The 26,104-nt window shown below is 48.8% G+C and overlaps 1 protein-coding gene across 11 annotated transcripts in view; it reads left to right on the forward strand.

The window, feature by feature from the left end:
• The window catches only part of ppp4r1 (protein phosphatase 4, regulatory subunit 1), a 105,378-nt gene that overhangs the window by 44,591 nt on the left and 34,683 nt on the right, over nt 1-26,104 (forward strand). For all 11 annotated transcript variants that reach the window (XR_005462022.1, XM_038808677.1, XM_038808678.1 and 8 more), the window contains 3 exons: nt 14,222-14,400; nt 18,677-18,781; nt 20,387-20,473. Coding sequence is in view for 10 of the 11 variants with exons in the window: in XM_038808677.1 (XP_038664605.1) it covers nt 14,222-14,400; nt 18,677-18,781; nt 20,387-20,473 (371 nt within the window). In the remaining variant the exon portion in view is untranslated. The remainder of the gene's footprint in view (nt 1-14,221; nt 14,401-18,676; nt 18,782-20,386; nt 20,474-26,104) is intronic.

Below are 26,104 nucleotides of genomic sequence, written 5' to 3' on the forward strand. Positions count from 1 at the left end.
AGGCTCATTCATGAGCTTGCTTGAGATACAGTGAGCAGGATCTGATGGGGTCACCATTATCACACATGAAACCTTTGATGAGCTCTATTTTGGCATCAAGCTTACACGGTGAGCAAATTACCTGATTTATGAGTTGCCAATGAGGCGAATCAAACAGGATGCTGCTTCAAGCCAAGAGGACGTTCTGCCTACCACACAAATGAGTAATGCGTGTACGAGTTCCAGAGTCAGGGTGATGTCAGATATGTAAGCCAGACGTACCAATGACTGGTGGACTGTTTGACTATTTATAATTGGTGGAGTGCTAACCGTACTCAACCAGCCTGTGCTTGCAAAATTCTGAATCAAGTGTTGGATATGCTTCTTCAATTAGGCAGCATTCACTGAACAATCCAGAATGAAATGAAATGAAAATCGCTTATTGTCACGAGTAGGCTTCAATGAAGTTACTGTGAGAAGCCCCTAGTCGCCACATTCCGGCGCCTGTCTGGGGAGGCTGGTACAGGAATCGAACTGTGCTGCTGGCCTTCTTTAAAAGCCAGCGATTTAGCCCAGTGAGCTAAACCAGCCCCTGGTCTAAAAATTAAAATAACAAACCATGCAAGATAATCAGTCAAGCTTACAATGTGGCTCACTTAATGTTTGCTGGAAGTTGCACATATTCATATGCAGGGCCCTGTCCTCTGCAAAGCGAATATGTCCAGGCATTGTCTTTTTCAATTGAACAACAATCAGGGACAATCTTTCCCCATGGCAATGTCTACTTTTCGTGTCCATTTGCTAACCAATCAGCATCCTCTTTGCATGCATTATAAATTGTTGTTCACTTCGTATTCTTCCATCTGTCCCGATGAGTGCAAGACGGAAAATTTCAACAGCATGTCTCTCTTTCCAACAATACTCAAGCTGACTTATTGATGTGTGATAGTTCTCTCTGTTAGATGATGAATATAGCATGACAATGGAGGTCATGTGGATTTCAACAGTGCTGCACAAAGCATTCTTTGCCAATTTTTGAGATATATGGAAATTGAGAGAGGCTTTTGAATATAAACTAGAAGCTAAGAAAAGGAGTTTCCATTTATATCATGTATTATCAAATTGTCAGGATGTCTTGAGATTTGTGCAAACATTGAAATTTCAATCACTATTATGAAGGTAAACATGGCAGCCGTTGTATTTTTATTCTTTAAGGGATACTAGGCATCCACCCCATCCTCTTAACCCAGTAACCCCAATTAACCTTTTTGGACACTCAGGGTAATTTGGCATGGCCAATCCACCTAACCTGCACATCTAGACTGTGGGACCGGAGCACCCGGAGGAAACCTACGCACACGGGGAGAACGTGCACAGTGACCCAAGCTGAGAATCGAACCTGGGACCCTGGAGCTGTGAAGCAACTGTGCTAACCATTATGCTACCCTGCTGGTTTTCCCTGCTGCTTCAAATAGTGCCAAGGATCTTTGTGCCCATCTGACAAACTTAGCAGGACATTTATTTAACTGGTCCTGTAAAGAAACCGTTAGTACCTCGATAGTCAACTAGAGGTGCAATGAATTCTGGAGGGAGCAGAAAATTAAATGCGTGAAGAGTTGAAGCGAATGAATGAAACTGTGTGATAGCATATTTCAAACATAAGAATTGCATTTGGCAATGTAATCTAAATGGAAATTTTTGTTATTCATTCATGGGATATGGGTATCGCTGCCTCCTAGGCCACTGTCTATTGCTGCCTTGAAGCTACAATCCCTGTGTGCAGGTGCCTGCACAGTACTGTTAGAGAGAGAGTTCCACAAATCTGACCCAGCGACAGTGAAGAAACTTCTTCGCCAGGATGGCGAGTGGCTTGGAGGGGAACTTCCAAGTGATGGTGTTCCCATGCATCGCTTGCTCTTATCCTTCTAGGTGGTGGGCATTGCTGGTTTGGACGGTGTTCTCAAAGGAGGCTTGGTGAGTTCCTGCCGTGCATCTTGTAGATGGTACATGCTGCCATCATACTCCTGACGTGCCTTGTAGATGATGGGCAGCCTGAGTGTCAGTAAGTAGGTTATTGCTAAGTAACCGTGGCATGTTGGCACAGTGGCTAGCACTGTTGCCTCAGTGCCAGGGACCAAGGTTCGATTCTGACCGTTGGTGACAGCGTAGAGTTTGTACGTTCTCCCCATATTTACGTGGGTTTCCTCCCACGGTCCAAAGAGGTGCAGGTTAGGTGGATTGGCCATGCTAAGTTGCCCCGCAGTGATGGCTCCTGCCTATGACGGACGTTCGGACATTTTTTGTCACAATTTTTTCCAGATTTTATTGGATAGATCAGTGAAGAGCGAGACAGTGAGGAGAAATCCCCCTCCAGTGTATGGCGAATTGGACCAGAAGTGGCCGTGTGAAAAGACAAAGTTCGACAAGGAGGACATGAGCAGAGCTGGCAACGTGGGACAGCATGGCGGAGAAGCAGGGCCGTGGGGAGACAGCACAGTGGCCGACGAAGTAGCTGGTGAAGTTTTTGTTTTTTTGAAGATTGTTTCGCCAAGCCTAAGAAGGACATGCTGGACCCGATAATGGCTTTGATTAATCAAGTGGTGCAGAATCCAGAGACCCACGGAAGAGCGATCCAGGAGATGGAGAAAAAGGTGTCCAAGCACGAGGAGTACATAACCGTGCTGGAGACCAAGGTGAAGATGATGAACGACCGCCAGAAAGAATGGAGGAGAAGCTGGATGACCTGGAGAATAGGTGCAGGAGGCAGAATCTGAAAATCGTCGACCTCCCTGAAGGCAGTGAGGGATCGGATGCGAGGGCCTATTTAACGAACAGACCCCCGACCAGGCTGATTACTTGGAGCATTGGAGGGTTGAATGGGCCAGTCAAGAGGGCTCTCGTATTTGCGCATTTGAGGGGGCTGAAGGCGCACGTGGCAATAGAACATAGAACAGTACAGCACAGAACAGGCCCTTCGGCCCTCGATGTTGTGCCGAGCCATGATCACCCTACTCAAACCCACGTATCCACCCTATACCTGTAACCCAACAACCCCCCACCCCTTAACCTTACTTTTTAGGACACTACGGGCAATTTAGCATGGCCAATCCACCTAACCCGCACATCTTTGGACTGTGGGAGGAAACCGGAGCACCCGGAGGAAACCCACGCACACATGGGGAGGACGTGCAGACTCCGCACAGACAGTGACCCAGCCGGGAATAGAACCTGGGGCAATGGTACAAGAGACACACCTAAAGGCTATAGACCAGACTAGATTGAGAAAGGGGTGGGTTGACCAAGTATTCCACTCCGGGCTGGACTCAAAGACAACGGGGGTAGCGATCTTGATCAATAAATGAGTGGCATTCGAGGCAGGGAGAATAGTATCAGACATGCGGGGGACACATAATGGTCAGTGGGAAGCTGGAGGGGGTGCAGGTGGTACTCGTGAACGTATATGCTCCGAGTAGGGACGTGTTGAATTTATGAGGTGGGTGTGAGGTAAGATCTCAGACTTAGTCACATAACTTGATCATGGGTGGAGATTTTAATACAGTCATTGATCAGGAATTGGACCGGTCAAAATCCAGGACAGGGTGGGTGTCAGCCGCGGCAAAGGAATTGAAGAGGTTTATGGATTTGGGGGGCGGGGGGGGGGGGGAATAGACCCATGGAGGTTTGCACAGCTAAGGACAAAGGAGTTTTCCTTTTTCTCCCGTGTCCACAAGGTATACTCGCGCATCGACGTTTTTGTTCTGAACAGGGCTCCAATACTGGGGGTGGTGGATACTGAGTACTTGGCAATCGCAGTGTCGGATTATGCCCCACGTTGGGTGGATCTAAAGGTTAGTTTGGAGAGAGGACACCGGCCGCTGTGGAGACTGAATGTGGGGTTGCTAGTGGACGGAGCGATCTGTGGGCAAGTGAGCAAGTCCATCCAAAACTACCTGGAAACAAATGATACGGGGGAGGTCTTTGCTGCAATGGTTTGGGAAGCATTGAAAGCAATGGTCAGATGGGAATTAAATCTCGATACGGGCCCACAGAGAAAAGGTGGAATGGGCTGAAAGGCATAGGTTAGTTGAGATACTCTGAGGCCCTGGACGCTGAGGGAGCGGCGGAGGTTACAGGCGGAGTTTGGGCTGTTGACTAAAGGAAAGCAGTGGAACATCTGAGGAAGACAAGAGGGGGTGATTTATGAGTATGGGGAAAAGGCAGGCAGAATGTTAGCGCACCAGCTCCGAAAAAGGGAGGCAGCCAGGGAGAGTAAAAAGTAGAGGTGGGAATACGGTCCTACACCCAGTGCGGGTGAATGAACTGTTCAAAGACTTTAACAGAAAATTATGAGTCAGAACCCCTGCCTGATGTGGAGGGGATGAGGCAGTTTTTGCGTCAGTTGAGGTTCCCGAGGGTGAAGTGGGGAAGGTGACTGACGGTAGAGGGGATTGGAGGTGCAAGCCTCCGGTAAGGTTGGTAACGTTGAACATCCGGGGACTGAATGGGCCGGTTAAAAGGTCGCGGGTGTTCACGCACCTCAGGAGCTTGAAAGCGGGGGTTGTCTTTTTGCAGGAGACACGCCTCCGTGTGAAGGACCAGGTTAGGTTTAGGAAGAGGTGGGTCGGGTTTTTCACTTGGGGTTTGATTTGAAATAAAGGGGTGTGGTGATTTTGAGCAAAAAAATGGGATTCGGGATTGGAAGGAGGTGAGGGATCCATGTGGGGGATATATGATTGTGAGTGGGGTATTGGAAGGGGCACCGGTAATGTTGGTAAATGTGTATGCCGGGACGAATGGCGAGGGAGCTGGGGGGTTGTATGGAGAGAATGGGTATGGTGGATCCATGGCGCTTTCAGAACCCGGGGGAAGGGAGTATTGCTTTTCACACGTCTGTAAGGAGTATTCGAGGATTGATTACTTTGTAGTGAGTGGGGAGATTTTGGTTGGAGCGGAGGGGGCAGAGTATGCAGGGATAGTTATCTTGGACCATGCACCCCACTGGTTGGATATTCGGTTCAGTACGGGACGAGAGCAGAGGCTAAGGTGGAGGTTTGACTCGGGGTTGTTGGCGGATGGAGGTTTTTGTGATAAGGTGCGGTTGGCGATTAGGGATTATGTGGAGTTCAATCAGAATTGGGAGGTGTCGGCGGACATTTTTCGGGAAGCACTGAAGGCAGTGGTCCGGGGAGAAATTATCTCATTTACGGTTCGTGCGAATAAGGAAAGGAGGGTGGAACATTACTGTCTAGTGAGTGAGATCGTGGAGATGGAGATCGTGCAGGGAATATTCAAGGGTGCCCACCGTGGAGGGATTGGTGAGGTGGAACAAGTTGCAGGGGCAATTTGACAGGCTAACAACGGGGAGGGCGGTAGGGCAAGAGGGATGCAATACGAGTATGGGGAGAAGGTGAGCCGCATGCTGGCGCACCAGCTATGGAGGCAGGCTGCATCCTGGGAAGTATTAAAGATCCGGACTGGGGATGTGGTGTCAGAGCCAGGGAAGATACATGAGGCAGTTAGCGAGTATCACCAAGGACTTTATGAGGCAGACCCAGGAGGAGAGGAGGGGGACATGGGGTGGTTTCTGGACATGCTGGAATTTCCCCAGGTAGAGGAAGCAAAGAGGCAGGCATTGAAGGAGCCCCTGGGGCTGAGGGAGGTGCTGGATAGTATCAAGGGGTGAAGTCGAGGAAGGCCCCTGGGCCGGATGGGTATCCGGCAGAATTTTAGAAGGAATTTGTGGCGGACCTGGCACCGCATCTGTTGGGGGCGTTTAATGAAGCACTGGAGATGGGGGAGACGCCGGAGATGAAGAAGCAGGCAGTAATCACACTAATCCCCAAAAAAGGGATGGATCCGGTGGAATGTGGGTCGTATAGACCCGTATCACTATTGAACACGGATGTGAATGTATTGGCTAAGTTGTTGGCGGGGAGGATGAAGGATTGTATCGCAGGGTTGGTTGCAGAAGATCAATCAGACTTTGTGAAGTGCAGGCAGCTCGCAAGTAATATTAGACGGCTTTTGAATGTGATGGTGAATCCGTCGAGAGCTCTGGTACCGGAGTTGGTGGTGTCCGTGGACGTGGAGAAAGCATTTGATCGAGTGGAGTGGTGGTACTTGTTCGAAGGTTTGGGTTTGGGCTGAGATTTGTGGCATGCGTGCGGTTGCTGTATGTGGCACCAAGAGCGAGGGGGAGGACGAATGATATGAGCTCACAAAGCTTTGACTTACACAGGTGTATGAGGCAGGGTCGCCGCTGCTGTTTGCACTGGCCATAGTGCCATTGGCGATGGCTCTCAGGGGGTCGGCAGAGTGGCAGGGGATAATGAGGGGACCGAGGGAGCATCGGCTGTCGCTCAGTGCCGATGACCTCTTGCTGTATGGTTCGGATCCGTTGGAGAGTATGGGAAGGATTATGGGCCTGTTGGGGAGGTTTGGTGGGTTTTCTGGATACAAGCAGAATGTAGGGAAAAGCGAGGTATTCCCAGTGAATGAGCTGGCACAGTGGGCTAATTTAGGGTGCTGCCATTTACGGTAGCGAGGGACAGGTTTAGGTACCTGGGGATTCAGGTAGCGAGGGAATGGACGGGGCTCCATCAGTGGAACTTAACAAAGCTGGTGGAGGAGGCCAGGTAGGATCTTAAGAAGTGAGATACACGGCACTTAACGTTGGCGAGGAGGGTCCAAGTGGTGAAAATGAATATTCTGCCGAGGTTCATGTTTATCTTTCAGGCTCTCACGATCTTTATACCAAAGGCCTTTTTTCGGAAAGTGTACACCTTCATCTCTTTGTATGGGTGGGGAAGGTGCTGAGGGTGGGGACAGAGGTGGGGGGGTGCTTGACGTTGCCAAACTTTTATTATTGGGCGGCGAATGTGGACAAGGTGCGGCAGTGGTGGGAAGGAGAATGTGTAGAGTGGGTTAGGATGGAGGAGGAATCTTGTAAGGGGTCTAGTTTGAGGGCTATGGTGACGGCAGCGTTGCCAATGGCTCCGAGTAGCTATTCAGGGAGTCCAGTGGTGCAGTCCACGGTGAAGATATGGGATCAGTTGAGGAAGCATTTTAGGGTGGAAGGGATGTCGGTGCTAACGCCGCTGTATGAGAATCATGGATTTGAGCCGGGTGGGGGGTGTGATATATATAAGTGGCTGGGGGAGCACGGAGGCGAGCGGGTGGTGAAGATCAGGGAGAAATGGGAAGCGGAGTTGGGATTGGAGATCAATTGGAGTATGGAGTGAGGCGCTGCAAAGGTTAAATGGGATGAGCCTGATACAGCAAGGATGAGCCTGATACAGTATAAGGTGGTGCACGGGGTGCATGTGACTTGGGCGAGAATGAATGGGTTCTTTCAGGGGGTAGCAGATGTGTGGGCAGGGGCCAGTGAATCATGTGCATATGTTTTGTGGTTGTGAAAAATTGGGAAGATTCTGGGCGGGAGTGTTCACGGTCTTAGCCAGGATAGTGGAGGAGGGATTGGACCATGTTTTGGTGGCGATATTTGGGGTTTCAGAGAATCAGGAGCTCATGGAGAGGAGGAAGGTCGATGTCTTGGCCTTCGCCTATCTGTTTGCACAGCGGCAAATTTTGCTGGAGTGGTGGTCGGCATCGCCACCGGGGGTAGCAACATGGTTGGGTGGCCTGTATGACTTCCTGCGGCTAGAGAAGATAAAATGTCGCAGGCCTCGATTTCATTGATCCTGAAATGGGAGAAGGATCCGGAGCAATGCGGGTCATACAGGCCAATTCTCTACTGAATGTGGACACCAAACTGCTGGCTAAAATACTGGCCACAAGGATAGAGGATTGTGTCCCGGGGGTGAGAGGGGAAGACTAGACGGGATTTGTAAAGGGCAGACAACTGGAGGCCAATGTTCGAAGGCTCTTAAATGTTATAATGCTGCCCTCAGAAGGAGGTGAGATGGAGGTGGTGGTAGCGATGGATGTGAAGAAGGCTTTTGATCAGGTGGGAGTGGGGTTACCTGTGGGAGGTACTGGGAAGGTTTGGGTTTGGTGAGGGCTTCATTGACTGAATCAGGCACCAGTAGCGAATGTGCGTACGAACCGGCTGAGGTCGGGGTATTTTAAACTACACCGAGGGACGAGGCAAGGGTGCCCTCTCTACCTGCTACTGTTTGCTCTGGCCATAGAGCCATTGGCCATGGCGTTGAGAGCCTCGAGGAGCTGGAAAGGGCTGGTTCAGAGGGGGTGGAGCACTGGGTCTCTCTTTACGCAGGTGACCTGCTCTTGTATATTTCAGACCCGTTGGAGGGGATGGGGGAAGTTATGCGGATCCTTGGGGAATTTGGCAATTTTTCAGGGTGTAAATTGAACATGGGGGGGGAAAAAACGAGATGTTCGCGATCCCGGCAAGCGGATAGGACAAAAGACTGGGAGAGCTGCCGTTTAGAATGGTAGGAAGGAGCTTTCAGTATCTGGGAATCCAGGTGGCCCGGGAATGGGAGGCACTGCACAAGTTAAACCTATCCTGGCTCGTAGAACAGGTGAAAGAGGACTTTAAGAGATGGGACATGCTCCCGCTATCACTGGCAGGGAGAGTGCAGACCGTGAATATGAAAGTCCTCCCCAGATTTCTGTTAGTATTTCAGTACCTCCCTATCTTCATCCCAAGGGCCTTTTTCAAGCGGGTGAATAAGCTTTGTGTGGGCGGGTAAAACCGCACAAGTGAAGAACGTGTTGCTGGAGCGCAGTCGGGGGTGGGTTGATGCTGCCGAACTTTTGCAATTACTACTGAGCGGCTAATATAGCCATGATTAGGAAGTGGATAGTGGGGGAGGGGTCTGTGTGGGAGCGGATGGAGGTGGCGTCATGTCAAGTTTTGGAGCACTGATAACGGCATCTCTTCCATTCTCACCCGCCCGATACTCTACAAGTCTGGTGGTGGTGGTGGCTCTGAGAATCTAGGGGCAATTGAGGAGATATGGAGAGTGGAGGGAGCATCGGTTTGGACTCCGATTGATAATAATCATTGGGTTGTGCTGGTTAGGCTGGATGGTGGGTTCCGGAGATGGCAAAGAGCAGGAATTAGGAGGATGGGGGATCTATTTATAGACGAGAGCTTCCCCAGCTTGAAAGCTGTGGAGGATAACTTTGAATTGCCAGCAGGGAATGGGTTTAGGTATCTGCAGGTGCGAGACTTCTTGAGAAGGCAGATTCTGGCCTTCCCGCTGCTGCTGACACGGGGGATACAGGACAGAGTGGTCTCCAGTACCTGCGTGGGAGAGGGGAAGGTATCAGATATTTACCAGGAACTTTTGGAATTGGAGGAAACTCTGGCGGAGGAGCTTCAGGGCAAGTGAGAAGATGAACTAGGAGGAGAGATCGAGGTGGGTCTGTGGGCAGATGCCCTAAGCAGCGTTAATACATCCTCATCCATGTGCCAGGCGTAGCCTGATACAATTCAAGGTAGTCCACCGGGGACACATGACGGCCCGGATGAGCAAGTTTTTTGGGGTAAAGGACAGGTCTGCAAGGTGTGCGGGAAGCCCAGCAAATCATGTCCACATGTTTTGGGTATGCCCGAAGAGGGTTTTGGCAGGGTTTCGCTAAGTCCACGGTACTCAAAGCACGGGTGGTGCCGAGTCTGGAGGTGGCGATCTTTGCAATGTCGGAAGAGCCGGGAGTTCAGGGGACGAAAGAGGCCGACGTCGTGGCCTTTGCTTCCCTGGTAGCCCGGAGACAGATCTTATTCATGTGGAGGGACTCGAAGCCACCGAGTGTAGAGACCTGGGTTAGTGACATGGCTGGGTTTCTCAGTCTCCAAGATAAAATTTGACAAATGCCGCTTGATAGCATGGTTGATGACCCCTTCCATCACATTACCATGGGGAGGCTAATAGATCAGTAATTGGACAGGTTGGATTTGTCCGGTTTTTTTTGTTGATCGAGTATACATGGGTAATTTTCCTTATTGCTGCGTAACTGCCAGTGTTGCAACTGTTACTGGAATAACTTGGCTCGGGGCATGGCATGTTCTGGAGCTCAAGTCTTCAGTGCTACCTCTGGAATATTGGCTGGGCCCATAGCCGTGTTCAGTGCCTTCTGTTGTTTCCTTATCGCACAGGAGTGAATCGAATGGACTGAGACTGGTATCTTTGATGCTGGTGACCTCCAGAGGACACCGAGATGGATCATCCACGACCCAGGATCGAACCTGGGTCCTCCGTGCCGTAGGCAGCAATGCTAACCACTGCCACCATGCTACCTCCTCTCTGCCTTATTTTCGCACTGATATGCCAGGCTCCTCATTTAGGATGAGGATATTTTGTGGAGTCTCCTTCTCCAGTTAGTTGTTTAATTGTCCACCACCATTCACGACTGGCTGTGGCAGGACTGCCCAGCTTAGATCTGATGTGTTGACTGGTATTGAGTAACTCTGTCTATTGCTTACTCTGTTTGACATAAAAGTAGTCCTGAGTTGTATATTGAACCAAGTTGGCACTCCTTTCCTGGGAATGCTTGGTGCTGCACCTGGCATGCAGTCCTGTAATCTTAATTGAACCAGGATTGTACCCCTGGTTTGGTAATGGCAGAATGGGGGACAAGATGGACAGTATTCTTTCTTGCCCCTGTTTCACCTGACGCCATGAGACTAGGTTTGGAGCTGATGCTGAGGACTGGCATGGCAACTGCCTCTCGCCTGCATAGCCGCTGTGGCGTGCAAATCCCTCAAAATGAGCATTGATTTTTATTCATGTTACATAAGCTATGAAGCTTAAACTCGAACAATGAAGTCTTAATTCTTTGTTGTATTCTGGTATATTTTAGTTTTCTGGTATAATTGTATCAGAAGGGAGAATATATGTTTTACTAAAAGCTGCTGAAACAGTGCCTGGAATGTTCAGTTTAGAGCAATTCACTAGAATCGATGATGGAACTCCGTTAGGGTAAATTACCATAAGATGTCGGAGCACAATTAAGCCATTTGGCCCATTGCGCCTGCTCCACTATTCGAGTATGGATGATGTGTTCCTTCTCCCCATAACCCCCGACCCCCTTAGTTAATCAGGAAATCCCCTTTTTGATCAAGAACACCAGATTTGTGCTTGAGGTGCTATTGCCTACACAGCTACAGACCAAGGACTGGAAGGCAAATTTAGACAGCATTGTTATTTCTTAGAACATAAGAAGCAGGAGTAGGCAATTTAGCGCCTCGAGCCTGCTCCACCATTCAGTACGATCATGGCTGATCTCATCATGGCCTCATTTCTGTAACCCGTTCTCTGTAACCCTTCAATCCATTACTAATTAAAAATGTCTTGACTCCTTCTCCAATTTACCCACTGTCGCAGGATCCACCACATTCTGGGGTAGTGAATTCCACAGATTCATAACCCTTTGGGAGAAGAAGTTTCTCCTCATCTCTGTTTTAAATTTGCTACTCTTATCCTGAGACTATGACCTCTCGTTCTAATTGGGTGAAGTTGAGTCGTTTCCTTGAGTTGAGAAGGTTAAGGGGTGATTTGAAAGGTATTTAATGAAAGGGTTTGTTATGACTGATTAGGAAGAACTCTTCCCTTTCAGTTAAGGTATTCAAAATATGGCGGCATATTTCTGACTTTGAGTTTGTCAAATCCGGGAAACTTTGTTCAAGGGGTGGGATTATGTGGAATGCAGAGCCTCAAATCATGAGGCAAAAGCCCACTGAAGTTTTTAAGAGTAAGATGGAATGTGAATTTGTAAATATAGGTGCAAATGAGAATTTGCTAAAGTGAGTGCATTAATGGGAAGCACTGTTGCTTCACAGCACCAGGGTCCCAGGTTCTGGGTCTCTCTCTGCTAGGTCTGCACGTTCTCCCTGTGCCTGCGTGGGTTTCCTCCGGGTGCTCTGATTTCCTCCCATAAGTCCCGAACTGAGTAGCCATATAAATACTGTGGATACAAGAGCAGATCAAAGACTCCTGCGGCGACTAACCCGCCTCCTGACTCCGGTCCCAGATTGATTCCCGGCTTGGCCTGTTCTGTGCTGTATTTTTCTATGTTCTGTGGGTCACTATCTGTGTGGAGTCTGCACGTTCTCCCTGTGTCTGTGGGTTTTCTTCTGCGCGCTCCGGTTTTCTCCGACATATCCTGAAAGACGTGCTTTTGGGTTATTTGGACATTCTGAATTCTCCTGTGTATCCGAACAAGCACCGGAATGTGGTGACTAGGTGCTTTTCACAGTAACTTCATTGCAGTGTTAGCCTAGTAAGCCTACTTGTGACAATAAAGATTACTTTAACTTGCCAAGGTTCCTTAGGCAGCACAGTGAAGGAACGATGATATATTTCCAAGTCAGAATGGTAAGTGGTTTGGAGGGGTACCTCCAGCTAGTGGTATTCCCAGGCATCTGCTGCTCTTGTCCTTCGAGGTGGTAGCACCTTCCAAACCCACCATCATCACCACCACCTTCTGAGGAAAAGTAGGGATGGGCAATAAATACTGGTCTAGCCATAACGCCCACATCTCGTAAATTAGTTTTAAGATAGTTTCTTTTAAATTTGGAATACCCAATTGTTTTTTTCCAATTAATAGGCAATTTAGTGTGGCCAATCCGCCTAGCCTGGCTTTGGGTTGTGGGGGTGAAACCCAGGCAGACATGAGGTAAATTAATTTTTAAAAATTGCCCTGCATCAAAATCATCTGGAAATGCAATTTAATTCACAAACCGACCGTGTTATCAATATTTACCCAGAAAAAGTTCACATTTAACTTCTGGGTAAATATTGCACAGTCTTGCGCTGACCTCCCACAGGACCCCCACCAACCCCAAGGGACTACACAACCTGACTACACTCCCCAAGCTAGAGGTTTCGCCCTACCTCACCCACCCCGCCTAGGTCTGACCCAAAGCACCTCCCCCAACCCCCGATCCTTTAAACCTGGGTGGACCTTTAAACTCAGCTGGTTTACGGCGGCTATTGCTGTTTTTTTTAAAAGAGGACGTGACTTCCTTTACTTGGGCTTTAAAGCCCTTCGACTTTGGGGCCCTGGGGATCTGCTGCACTGTCTAGATCCTGCCCAGCCTGAGTCAGAAGGTCAGGTGAGATAGGATCAGCTGGATTTTAAGGTAAGAACCTTAAAGTAGAGTGGCAATCTGACTCAGTTGCCACTCCATCAGATGTTTGGTGGGATCTCACTCAATACTGTAAGAATATAATAGATGCTACCACTGTGCAGCAATTTTCCTCTTTCAGCAGATTTCAGTTATGAAATAACTTTTGAAATACATTTTTCAAAAAAACACAATCCAGCACTTCATTGAAATGTGGAAAGGAGTTGATGAAAACCCTGAATGGCAGATGAGATTTTGAGATGCCTTGAGGGCATTTTTATCTTTGTAGGAGAGCATGAGGCAGAGATTTCAGAAGACAATTAGAGAGAATAGGACTTGGTGACTAAAGATTGTGCCATCACTGATTAAAGGAAAAGAGGTTGCAATAAACTCTTCCATCTAAGAAATTGATACAGAGCTGAAGTTGAGTCTGATGGTAGGGTGTCGGCCGAGTGGGATTAGAAGGTTTGGAACTTGAGCTACTGGGGAAGCTGATGTAAATCAGCAAAGACTGGGGTGATGGGTGATCTGGACAGGGTAGAATCAGCAGAGATTATGAAGGGTACAGGATGATGCCAGCAAGTCCTACAAATGAAAAGTGGGGAGCTGGCAAAGGCAAGCTTTGAAAGTTTGTTGCGAAAATAACCAATTTTTGTGATGTAGTGTATATTGAAATTAAAGTTCAACAAGAAATCCAGCTGGTGAATATTCTGTTTGAGTCTGTCTGGCTGAGGTGGTCAGTTATGGAAGTGCATTTTGAGGCGACAGTGGTTTCATATCCCGGGCTGGATGTCAAAAAGCCAAGTCAACATCAGTCATACTGTTGTGCACCACCTAGCAGCATATTACAGAGTAGTGCAATGAGAATTAACCATCTGTCTGCCTTCAGAATATCACAGGAGTACTGAGATGAAGGCATTCTCCCATTCAATCCTGTCCTACAATTCCGTTAGATCATAGCTGATCAGTATCAAAGCTCTATCTACCTGCTTTTGTTCCATAACCTTTTTAATACCATTGCCTAATAAAAATATATCTGTCAACAATATGTTTTAAGTCATAGTTCACAAATAAATATTATGAAATTATGTATTGACATAAACTGAGCACAGCCAATTACATAAACTTGAATCTTTAGTTCACCAAGTTGGAGAACAGGAAAGTGAACTGTATTATTTTGTCCAACAGCACAAGTGGATGTTCTAACTGCTGCCCTCAGAGCTTCCAACCTTGATTTTGAAGACGAAACACCCATGGAATCGCTGTGGAACCGAATGCAGCCGCAAATGGATGCTATGAAAGTTGACCTTGTAAATGTTGACCAAGACCATGTGCCTTTAACTGCTGAAATTTCAGCCACGCTTGAGGTGGGGAGATAGCCCGAATGAACGTTTCGGATTCATATGCTTCCTTAGTGATTGAAAAGAATGATATTGGCTAAATGTATCAGTTGACCGAAGCTGAATTGTTTTTGGTCTGAGTTAGTTTTGAGTGCTAAGAAAAAAAACACATTAACAAAAATAAATTTGAATCACTTGTTTTAAGCTGTCTTTAAATCCGATTCCCCTTGTAAACAAATTGACAAGTGATCACAAATCCCACATACTTTGGACTCTGAGCGAACCTGTAGTTTCCCTCCAGAAACCCATTTCACCCGTTGACCAATATGATGAACTTTCTGTCATTGGTAATATTGAAAATGCCGGAAGGGTGTGGCAGATCCTTCAGCATACAAAATAGGGGGTACACTTTTGGATTCAGATCCTTTGCCCATCTGAAAGATGAGTGCTGACGCTGCTTGCAGCCAGAGTAACAATTCGCCCCTCTAATGATACTGACGGACCTGCTGTGTTTCCAACAATTTCTATTTGTTTTCAATTTCCAGCATTTGTAGGTTTGTCCTTATTAGATATCAATCACAACTTTGCCTTGCATTAGCTTGATTCTGTTAGTGTTGCAAGCTAATGTTGTTCCATATTGTCTTTTTTTAAAATAAATTTAGAATACCCAATTCAATTTTTCTAATTAAGGGGCAATTTAGCATGCCCAATCCACCTACCGTGCACATCTTTTGGATTGTGGGGCCTCACGGTAGCATGGGGGTTAGCATCAATGCTTCACAGCTCCAGGGTCCCAGGTTCGATTCCCGGCTGGGTCACTGTCTGTGTGGAGTCTGCACATCCTCCCCGTGTGTGCGTGGGTTTCCTCCGGGTGCTCCGGTTTCCTCCCACAGTCCAAAGATGTGCGGGTTAAGTGGATTGGCTATGCTAAATTGCCCGTAGTGTAAGGTTAATGGGGGGATTGTTGGGTTACGGGTATACGGGTTACGTGGGTTTAAGTAGGGTGATCATTGCTCGGCACAACATCGAGGGCCGAAGGGCCTGTTCTGTGCTGTACTGTTCTATGTTCTATGTTCTAATGTGCAAACTCCACGCAGACAGTGACCCAGAGCCGGGATCGAACTTGGGACCTCGGTGCCTTGAGGCCACAGTGCTAACCACTGTGCCACCGTGCTGCCCCATATTGTCTTTTTGAGACCTCTTTGTCTTTCTTGTCTTTTTGCGACCTCTTATACAAAAGGTTTTCTCTTAAAATTAATTTCATGGAGAAAAGCCAGATTTCTCCAATTCTTGCTCATGAATCATTTCTATGACTAGGCAGGGGTGTCCAATGTCCCTCCCACCTGCTGTTTGCACTCGTGATTGAGCAGTTGGCCATCGCGTTAAGAGTTTCGGGGGTATGGGAAGGGATAGTGCGGGAAGAGGGGGGGGGGAAATAGAGCATAGGGTGTCCTTGTATGCCGATGGCCAGTTATATATGTCGGAACAGAGTGTGTCAATAGGGGGAATAGTGGAGCTGCTTCGGGTGTTTGGGTCTTTCTCGGGCTACAAATTAAATCGAGACAAGAGTGAGTATTTTGTGGTGCCTCGGCTGGGAGTGGGGGGGCTGCCATTCCGTAGGCAGGGACTCACTTTAGATACCTGGGGGCGCAGGTTGCTCAGGATTTTGGAGGTTCCGTAGGTACAACATTTCTAGTTTGGCGGGGAGAGTGAAAGCTGATCTGGCAAGGTGGGATGATCTCCCTCTGTCACTGGTGGATAGGGTACAGGCGGTTAAAATGAACGTGTTGCCATGATTTCTGTTTATTTTCCAATGCCTGCCGATTTTCCTTCAACTGTATTTTTTAGAGAGATTGAAGGAATGCTTAGCTCTGTTATGGGAGATGTATTTTCAGAACCCCAAAATGTATCATGGAGTTAAACCAACCCCCACCTTTAATGGATTGTTGCTTTTGAAGCACACGGCTTGTTCCCCAGGTGTAGTATTATAATTATGGACACGTAGTTTTTAAAAACAAAACAATGTTTATTCCATGAACTCAAATTAACCTTTTAAATAAACATTGGATCTCTTAACACCCCTTACTTCAAAGATAATCCTGAAAATAATACAACACTACCCAACCCTGCAAATTGCTCGTTTACACATCCAAAAGACTTACCAAATCCTTCAAACAGAAGCACATTAGATTTATATTCAGTATTTCACCGAAGGATTAAGAGCTAGTCCTTCGTGGCAGAGATCACCAGCAATGCAGCTCACAGCCACACTGAAACCCCCCCCCCCCCTCCCCCCCCCGGTGACATCTCTTCAGTAATATGATCAGCTTCATTTCTTTCTTAAACATTGAATTCTTAAAGGCACTCTCACATGACACCTCGTTCATATGGGGAGGGAAGGTGGGCAGAGTTAGAAAGGTGCTGCTACAGAGGGAAAGGCAGGCAGGGGGTTTGGGTCTTCTGACCCTGATGTATTCTTACTGGGTGGCAAATGTGGAGAAGATGCGGTGCTGGGTCAGAGGGGTTGATTCCCAGTGGGTCAGAATGGAAGAGAGTTTGTGTAGGGGGTCGGGATTGAAGGCGTTAGCAACAGTGCTGCTCCCAGATGACCCCGGGGAAATACTCGGAGTCCGGTAATAATAGCTTCATTGAGAATTTTGAGGCAGTTTCGCCAACACTTTGGGTTGGGGGCAGGGTCAAGGGAAATGACAATTCGGGGGAACCATAGATTTGAGCCAGGGAAGTGGGATGGAAATTTTTGGAAATGGGAGGAGAAGGTGATTAAGACACTAAAAGATTTGTTTCTTGGGGGTCGGTTTGGTCCTGTCCAAAGCTGGAGGATTACTGGAAGGAGGTTTTTAGGGTAATTTCTAAACTGGTGCACTTGAAACAGGACCCGGGCCCTAGGAGGCCATATTCTGGGTGTCAGACCAGCCAGGGTTGAAAACGGGTGCGGACGCAGTTGTTGTAGCCTTCGCCTCGTTGATCGCCCAAAGGCGGATCCTGTTGGGATGGAGAGCGACCTCTCCACCCTGTGCCCTGGCATGGCGGGGGGGACCTGTTGGAATTCTTGACTCATGAGAAGGTTAAGTTGGAACTGAGGGGAAGGATGGAGGGGTTCTACAATTCATGGGTATTATTCGTTGTGCACTTTCAAGAATTGGATAACATCGAACATTAGTGGGGGCAGGGTTGGGGGGAGAGGGACAGTGTGTGTTAATGGTGACTATGGATGATTCCTGATTCCTTTTTGTTGTTTGTTAACATGCGGGCAGTTGTTTGGTGGGAGGTGGGATTGTTGTTATTGATATGGGGATTGACATTATTCGTTCTTGTTGGTGGGTGTAAACTTGGGAGAAAATGTGAAAAAGGAGAATTAAAATGTTTTTTTTAAAAAATGAATTATTCCTTTGTGCTAAGAGTCGGCCACTATTTAAAACACAAAAATTCAGGTACCCAATTAATGTTTTCCAATTAAGGTGCACTTTAACGTGGCCAATCTACCTAGCCTGCACAGCTTTGGGTTGTTGGGGCGAAACGCAGGCACGGGGAAAATGTGCAAACTCCACACGGACAGTGACCTAGAGCCGGCATTGAACCCAGGTCCTTGGTACCGTGAGGTAGCAGTGCTAACCACTGTACCACCATTCTGCTCCTTGTCGACCACCTCGTGAGCAAATTCCAGACTCAAATGTACTTGTGCTTCTCACTGGAACTGGTTGCAATACTCAGGGTGCTGCCTATGCAGAGAGAGCACAGTGTGGCATTTTCTGCCTTATTTTTTGAGTAATTACTTCAGAATTTGTTTTGTTTGCTGCTTGGCATTTAACATATTCAGTTCCTGCTAAGTCTATATTTTTGAACACACTTTTGTGATATGTGGTGCCCATTAACCTTTGAGTGCAGTATCTCATGCTTTGACTATCAGTTGAGGAGCCTGATTGAGAAACTAATTAACTGCGTTTCTTTTGGATCACAAGTCAGTGCTGTATTGTGGTCTACGGTTGTCAAAAATTCAATTGATTCCACGTTCATAGTTTGGATGAGACTGCTTTGCTGGCAGTTAGACATGTCCTGCAACCTGTAGGAAGCTAATTCCGTGGGTTTTTTAAAAAACTATTTATTCAAAGAATTAAGATGCAGTGATTTTTTTTTTTCCCGTCGCACCACTCCTCCCATTTAAAATATGCTCGGTACTTCAGACAAATAGCATTCAGAGAATGCTTTAATTGTCTGAATTCTGGAAGTTTAACCATGGTTAATGAAGACCGCTTTATCACACTTGTTTCTGTCTATTTTGCAGGAAGACTGTGTAAGTGATACAGTATATACCACCAGCCAAACACAGGAGGCATCTCCCTTTTCAGCAATGGTGCCAGATGATCGCGTGTTCACTTATTTTGAGACGGTGAGGTTATTAAAAAGTAGTTTTTAAGTGCGGCGTAGTTTGTGAAAAGCTTGAAGCATGTTTTTAAAGAAGAAAAGTGTTTTTAAATAAATGCAACGTGGACAACTTTGTGGTCCAGTTGAGAGTCGTGTTGAAGTTCAATTTCCCGAAGTCATCTGTAACTTAATCCAGGTGACAAACGGTGAGTTTAGCAGTTCCCTCTCTTACCACCTAATGGAGCACTTTGCTGAATCAAAACTAACCTGCTTGACCAGAGGAGCATCCGTGTGGGCAGGTAATTAATATCTGCAAGTGGTTTAGTGAGTGGCCATGGTGACCTGGCATAAAATGTGGATAAATGTGAGGTTATTTGCTTCGGTAGGAGGTGTATAAAAAAAATATTTTTTCAGTAGCAAACGATTAAACATTGTTGAAACGATTTGAGTATCCTTGTTCTTGAAAATTAACATAAATTTTGCAAGCAGTTAGGAAGGCAAGTGGTATGTTTTCCTTTATTGCTCGGGGATAGGAATATAAGAGTAAGAAAGTTTTGTTGAATATTTACATGGCTTTGACATGATCACATTTCAAGTAACTATGTACATGCTCATGCCTTAGAAAGGGGTGAAACTAAGGTTGGCTGGATCGATTCCTGGGATGAGTGAGTTATTTTGCAAGGAGAGATTAAGTAGAATGGTCTGAATTTAGAAGAATGTTGGAGGGATCTCATTGAAATGGTGAAAATTCTGATGAGAGCTTGTCGGGGTAGATGTGGTGAAGTTGTTTCCCCTGGTTGGATTGTAGAACTAGGCGGCATAATCTCTGGATAAGCGGGTGAACATTGAGTACTGAGACAAGTACTGGAGCTTTGGAATTTTGCACCTCAAGAGTACTGTGGATGCTTAGCCACTGGCTACAGTCGAGATTGCGATCGGGTTTTGGCCTCTTTAGGGGATCAAGTTCAGAATTGGGTGCGAAAATGGTGTTGAAGTCTATGATCAGCTGCAATCTTATTCAATGGTGAAGCAGGCCCAAGGCCTCCTTCTTCAATTTCTTGTGTTCTTATTGGGCTGACCCTGCAGCGTTCGGTTATGCCGAATCTTAAATCAAGTATTCGTGCAATGCATACAAAGTGGCATGATGAAAGTTTTCCTCATAGTTTTCCTTTTTATTAGTCTCCAAGTTTCACTTTTAACATGCAAGTTTAGATTTTGTTAACTTGCAACAAATAGCTTCAATAAAATGCAGAAGTTTTATATTTGTACTAATGTGTTGTACACATTACAAACAAGACATTTTACCCACAGTTTTAAAATCGGGCAAAATGCAACCTTCTCGTGAAATGATTGCATGTAATATTTATTTGACTTCAGAAATCCTAATTTTTGCACTGAAGGAGTGCTTTGAATTGTTCTCACTTTTTTAAGTCCTACTGAGAGAACAAGGAATGGGATATCTCTGTGGTTTGAGTGATTATATGAAACGATTTAAAACAGAACTGCTTTATTTAATATTTGCAGGCTTTTATAATGTAGTCTTGCGTCAACCTTTTGTGTTCATGTGTACAGCATGCAGAATTGTGCTGCAAACTGAAATTTGTTAATTCATTGTTCTTTCCATCAACAGAACCTGGAAGGCCGGCTTCAGTTTATCCAAGATCATTCTTGTCGGAGGCAAAGCAGCTTTGAAGACGATAAAAAGTCTAAAATTCAGGTAATTAAATGTAACGGGTTAACCAATTTAAAACAGTTGTGCTGAAAGTGATACTGAATCATTAAAAGTGTTGTCATTAATTATTCACCGAATCCGAAATCGTGCACCCCTGTTTTACAAAGTCCATGTTCATTATTCAAAGGTTACAATTTCTTGCCATGTGGTGATGTATATCACAACAATCTGAAATAGTGACCTGCATTGCCACTGTCAGAAATATGTAGAAGTTATAACATTGCTGGACTATATGGTTTGTTTCCATGTTGGATTTTATATTGGCGTAGACCAATCGGTCTAGCTCTTAACATAACAATTAGGTGCAGGAGCAACTCATTCAGCCCTTCGGGCCTGCTCCACCATTCAGTGAGCTCGTGGCTGATCTATTTCAACACTATTTCTTGCACTAACCCCGTATCCCTTGACGTTTCTCAATATGTAGCAATCTTTTTTTTAAAATAATTTTTATTGAAAAGATTTTTTACATGAAAATATTTACCCCAACTAACTATAGAATATTACAAAATATTCCCTCTTAACAAATATCCCCCCCCGCCCGAACTCGCGCGCGCGTTGTCCCTCCCCCCTCCCCCCTCCCCAAAAACAAACAAAGCAACAATCAACATCACACATGAACTGCGAACAAATTTGCCCGCATTACAACTGTAAATAACCCACCACACCCGTTGTTGCACCCCCCCCCCCCCCCCCCCCCCCCCCCCCCCCCCCCCCCCCCCCCCCCGGGTTGCTGCTGCTGCGACCTCTGTACCCTATCTCTGAGCCAAAAAGTCGAGGAAAGGCTGCCACCGCCTGAAGAACCCTTGTACCGACCCTCTCAGGGCGAATTTGACCCTTTCCAACTGAATAAAGCTTGCCATGTCATTAATCCAAGTTTCCACGCTTGGAGGCCTCGCGTCCTTCCACTGTATTAGTATCCTTCTTCGCGCAACTAGGGACGCAAAGGCCAGTACTCCGGCCTCTCTCGCCTCCTGTACCCCCGGCTCCACCCCAACCCCAAAGATCGCTAGTCCCCATCCTGGTTTGACCCTGGATCCCACCACCCTCGACACCGTCCTTGCCACCCCCTTCCAGAACTCCTCCAGTGCCGGACATGCCCAAAACATATGAACATGGTTCGCTGGACTTCCCGAACACCTGACACATCTGTCCTCACCCCCAAAGAACCGACTCATCCTTGTCCCCGTCATATGGGCTCTATGTAGCACCTTAAATTGAATGAGGCTAAGCCTCGCACACGAGGAGGAAGAATTAACCCTCTCCAGGGCATCAGCCCATGTCCCATCCTCTATCTGTTCTCCCAGCTCCCCCTCCCACTTGGCTTTCAGCTCCTCTACTGATGCCTCCTTCGCCTCCTGCATTACTTTGTAGATGTCCGATATCCTCCCCCCTCCGACCCAGACCCCCGAGAGCACCCTATCACTCGCCCCCCTACTGGGGAGCAAGGGAAACCCTTCCACCTGGCGTCTAGCAAATGTCTTCACCTGCAAATGTCTAAACATGTTTCCCGGGGGGAGCCCAAATTTCTCCTCCAGCTCTCTCAGGCTCGCAAACCTCCCATCCACAAACAGATCCTTCAGCTGCCTGATGCCCACCCTGTGCCAGCTCTGAAATCCCCCGTCCATGTTCCCTGGGATGAATCTATGGTTCCCTCTTAACGGTGCCTCCATCAGACCTCCCACTTCCCCCCTGTGTCGCCTCCACTGCCCCCAGATCTTGAGGGTGGCCGCCACCACCGGGCTCGTGGTGTACCTCGTGGGAGGGAGCGGCCATGGCGCCGTTACTAGGGCCCCCAGGCTTATGTTGCCACAGGACGCCCTCTCCATTCGTTTCCAAGCTGCCCCCTCCCCTTCCATCATCCACTTGCGCACCATCGATACATTCGCCGCCCAGTAATACCCCGAAAGGTTGGGTAATGCCAGCCCTCCACTCTCCCTACTCCGCTCCAAGAAGACCCTCCTCACCCTTGGGGTGCCGTGCGCCCACACATAGCTCATGATGCTGCTCGTCACCTTTTTGAAGAAGGCCCTAGGGAGGAAGATGGGCAAGCACTGAAATAAAAACAAAAACCTCGGGAGGACCGTCATTTTAACGGACTGCACTCTGCCCGCCAGCGACAGCGGCACCATGTCCCACCTTTTAAATTCCTCCTCCATCTGTTCCACCAGCCTGGAGAAGTTCAACTTGTGGAGAGTCCCCCAGTTCCTTGCCACCTGCACCCCTAAATATCTAAAACTCTTTCCTGCTCTCTTCAACGGGAGTCTCCCGATTCCCTCTTCCTGGTCCCCTGGGTGTATCACAAATACCTCACTCTTGCCCAAGTTTAGCCTGTACCCCGAAAAGTCCCCGAATTCTGCTAGCAGTTCCATCACCTCCGGCATTCCCCCTTCTGGGTCTGCAACGTATAGCAGCAGGTCGTCCGCGTATAGCGATACCCGGTGCTCCTCCCCGCCCCTTGTCAGCCCTCTCCACCCCCCTGAGCCCCTCAGTGCCATCGCCAACGGTTCAATTGCCAGTGCGAAGAGCAGGGGGGACAAGGGGCACCCCTGTCTGGTCCCCCGGTGGAGCCCAAAATACTCCGATCTCCCACCATTCGTCACTACACTTGCCGTCGGGGCCGAATAGAGCAGCTTCACCCATTTAATAAATCCCTCCCCAAATCCAAACCGTTCCAGCGTCTCCCACAGGTACCTCCACTCCACCCTATCAAATGCTTTCTCCGCGTCCAATGCCACCACTATCTCCGCCTCCCCCTCCACTGCTGGCATCATGATGACGTTTAGCAGTCTCCGCACGTTCGTATTAAGCTGCCGCCATTTCACAAAACCCGTCTGGTCCTCGTGTATCACCCCTGGCACACAATTCTCTATCCTGGTAGCCAGGATCTTTGCCAGCAGCTTGGCGTCCACATTCAGGAGCGAGATAGGCCTATATGACCCACACTGCACGGGGTCCTTGTCCCGCTTCAAGATCAGAGAGATCAGTGCCTGCGACATTGTCGGGGGCAGAGCCCCCCCCTCCCATGCCTCGTTGAAGGCTCGTACCAGCACAGGGCCCACCAAATCCGCATATTTTTTATAAAATTCCACCGGGAACCCGTCTGGCCCCGGCGCCTTCCCCGACTGCATATGCCCAATCCCCTTGACTAGCTCCTCTAACCCTATCGGCGCCCCCAGCCCCTCTACCAGCTCCTCTTGGACCTTGGGGAACCTCAATTTGTTCAAGAAGCCCTCCATCCCCCCTCCCCTCGTCGGCGGCTCTGACCGATACAGCTCCTTATAGAAGTCTCTGAAAACCCCATTTACTTCTGGCCCCTTCTGCACTACGTTCCCACCCCTCTCCCTCACTCCCCCAATTTCTCTAGCCGCATCCCGCTTGCGGAGCTGATGCGCCAACATCCTACTCGCCTTCTCCCCATACTCATAAATCGCGCCCTGCGCCCTTCTCCACTGTGTCTCCGCCTTTCTGGTGGTCAACAGGTCAAACTTAGCCTGCAAACTGCGCCGTTCCCCCAACAGCCCCTCCTCTGGTGCCTCCGCATATTTCCTATCCACGTCCAGAAGCTCCCCCACCAGCCTCTCCCTCTCCTGTCTCTCCCTCCTTTCCCTATGTGCCCGTATGGAGATCAGCTCCCCCCGGATCACCGCCTTCAGGGCCTCCCATACCATCCCCACCTGCACCTCCCCCGTGTCATTAATGTCCAGATAGCTTTCAATGCTCTTCCGGACCCTCTTACACACCTCCTCATCCGCCAGCAACCCCACATCCAGGCGCCACAGCGGGCGCTGGTCTCGCGCCTCCCCCATTTCCAAATCTACCCAGTGTGGCGCGTGGTCTGAGACCGCTATGGCCGAGTACTCCACTTCCCGTACTTTCGGGATCAGTCCCCTGCTCAATACAAAAAAGTCAATTCTAGAATAGACTCTGTGGACATGGGAGAAAAAGGAATACTCCCTCGCCCTCGGCCTCCCAAACCTCCAGGGGTCCACCCCTCCCATCTGCTCCATAAACCCCTTTAACACTTCTGCCGCTGCCGGCCTCCTACTCGTCCTTGAACTCGATCTGTCCAGCACGGGGTCCAGCACTGTGTTGAAGTCCCCCCCCATGATCAGGCCCCCTGCCTCCAGGTCCGGAATGAGGCCCAGTAGGCGCCTCATGAAGCCAGCGTCGTCCCAATTCGGGGCATACACGTTAACCATCACCACTTTCTCCCCCTGTAGCCTACCCTTCACCATGACATATCTACCCTCTTTATCCGCCACCACCTCCGCCGCCATGAACGACACCCTCTTCCCTACCAGGATCGCCACCCCCCGGTTCTTTGCGTCCAGTCCTGAGTGGAACACCTGTCCCACCCACCCCCTTCTCAGGCGGACCTGGTCCGCCACCTTCAAATGGGTCTCTTGTAGCATTGCTACATCCGCCTTCAGTCCCTTCAAATGCGAGATTACTCTCGTTCTCTTGACCGGCCCATTCAGCCCCCTCACATTCCAAGTGATCAGCCGGGTCGAAGGGCAGCCCGCCACTTTCCCCTGCCGACTAGCCATATCCTGTCACCTGCTCGCCCCGAGTCAGCCCTCCCTTTCTGACCCGCTCCCCATGGCGATGGCTAGGACCCTTCCTAGCCGCGATGCACCCTCCATAGTACTTCCGTAAGTCAGCTGGTTTACGCTGTCCCGGCTGCCCCTGCCACACTCCGACTCCTCCCGGCATGGGGGACATCCCCCCCCTTACCACCCCTCCTTGACCCCGCTCCAGCGCGGGAAAGTGAGCCATTGCTGACCACGCCCCTTACTCCCACCCCCCTCCCTCCTCTGCCCTGTGCGCGGGAAACCAGAGGAAAGCCTGCGCTTTCGCCCTGCCCCTCCCCGCCCCTCCATCTTCAGTTCCACCCCCGTCCCCGATCTCACACCGATAAATACAAAACAACCAAAAACCCCACAAGAAACACATACCCCCGGCACTCCCCCCCCCCCCCCCCCCCCCCACCCCGCCCCCCAACATAACATTATAAATAACAGAAAAAAGAAAGAAAAAACTGGTAGAGAGAAAAAAAAGGGTCCAAAAATACGGCCAAGTGAAAATCCAGCCAAAAGAAAGCCACGTGTCCAGCTTAAAGTACCAGAGCGGCAACGACCGCCAAGTATCCCCTGGTTCTAGTTCGAGTCCAGCTTTTCTTCCTGGACAAAGGCCCACGCCTCCTCCGGGGACTCGAAATAGTGGTGCTGGTCCTTATAGGTCACCCACAAGCGCGCTGGCTGCAGCATCCCGAATCTGATTCTCTTGGCATGCAGCACCGCCTTCGTCCAGTTGAACCGGGCCCGCCGCTTTGCCACCTCCGCACTCCAGTCCTGAAAGATCCTCACCGTCGAGTTCTCCCATTTGCTGCTCCTCTCTCTCTTGGCCCACCTCAGCACCCTCTCCCGGTCACTGAATCGCTGGAACCGAACCAGCACCGCCCTCGGAGGTTCGTTTGCTCTTGGCTTCCTGGCCATTACTCTGTAGGCCTCCTCCAGTTCCAGGGGCGAAGGGACGGCCCCTGCCCCCATCAGTGAGCCCAGCATTTCTGCCACATACCTCGGGAGGTCCGACCCCTCCAGCCCTTCTGCCAGGCCC

The sequence above is a fragment of the Scyliorhinus canicula genome, chromosome 10 (genome assembly GCF_902713615.1).
Source record: "Scyliorhinus canicula chromosome 10, sScyCan1.1, whole genome shotgun sequence".
Lineage (NCBI taxonomy): Eukaryota > Metazoa > Chordata > Chondrichthyes > Carcharhiniformes > Scyliorhinidae > Scyliorhinus > Scyliorhinus canicula.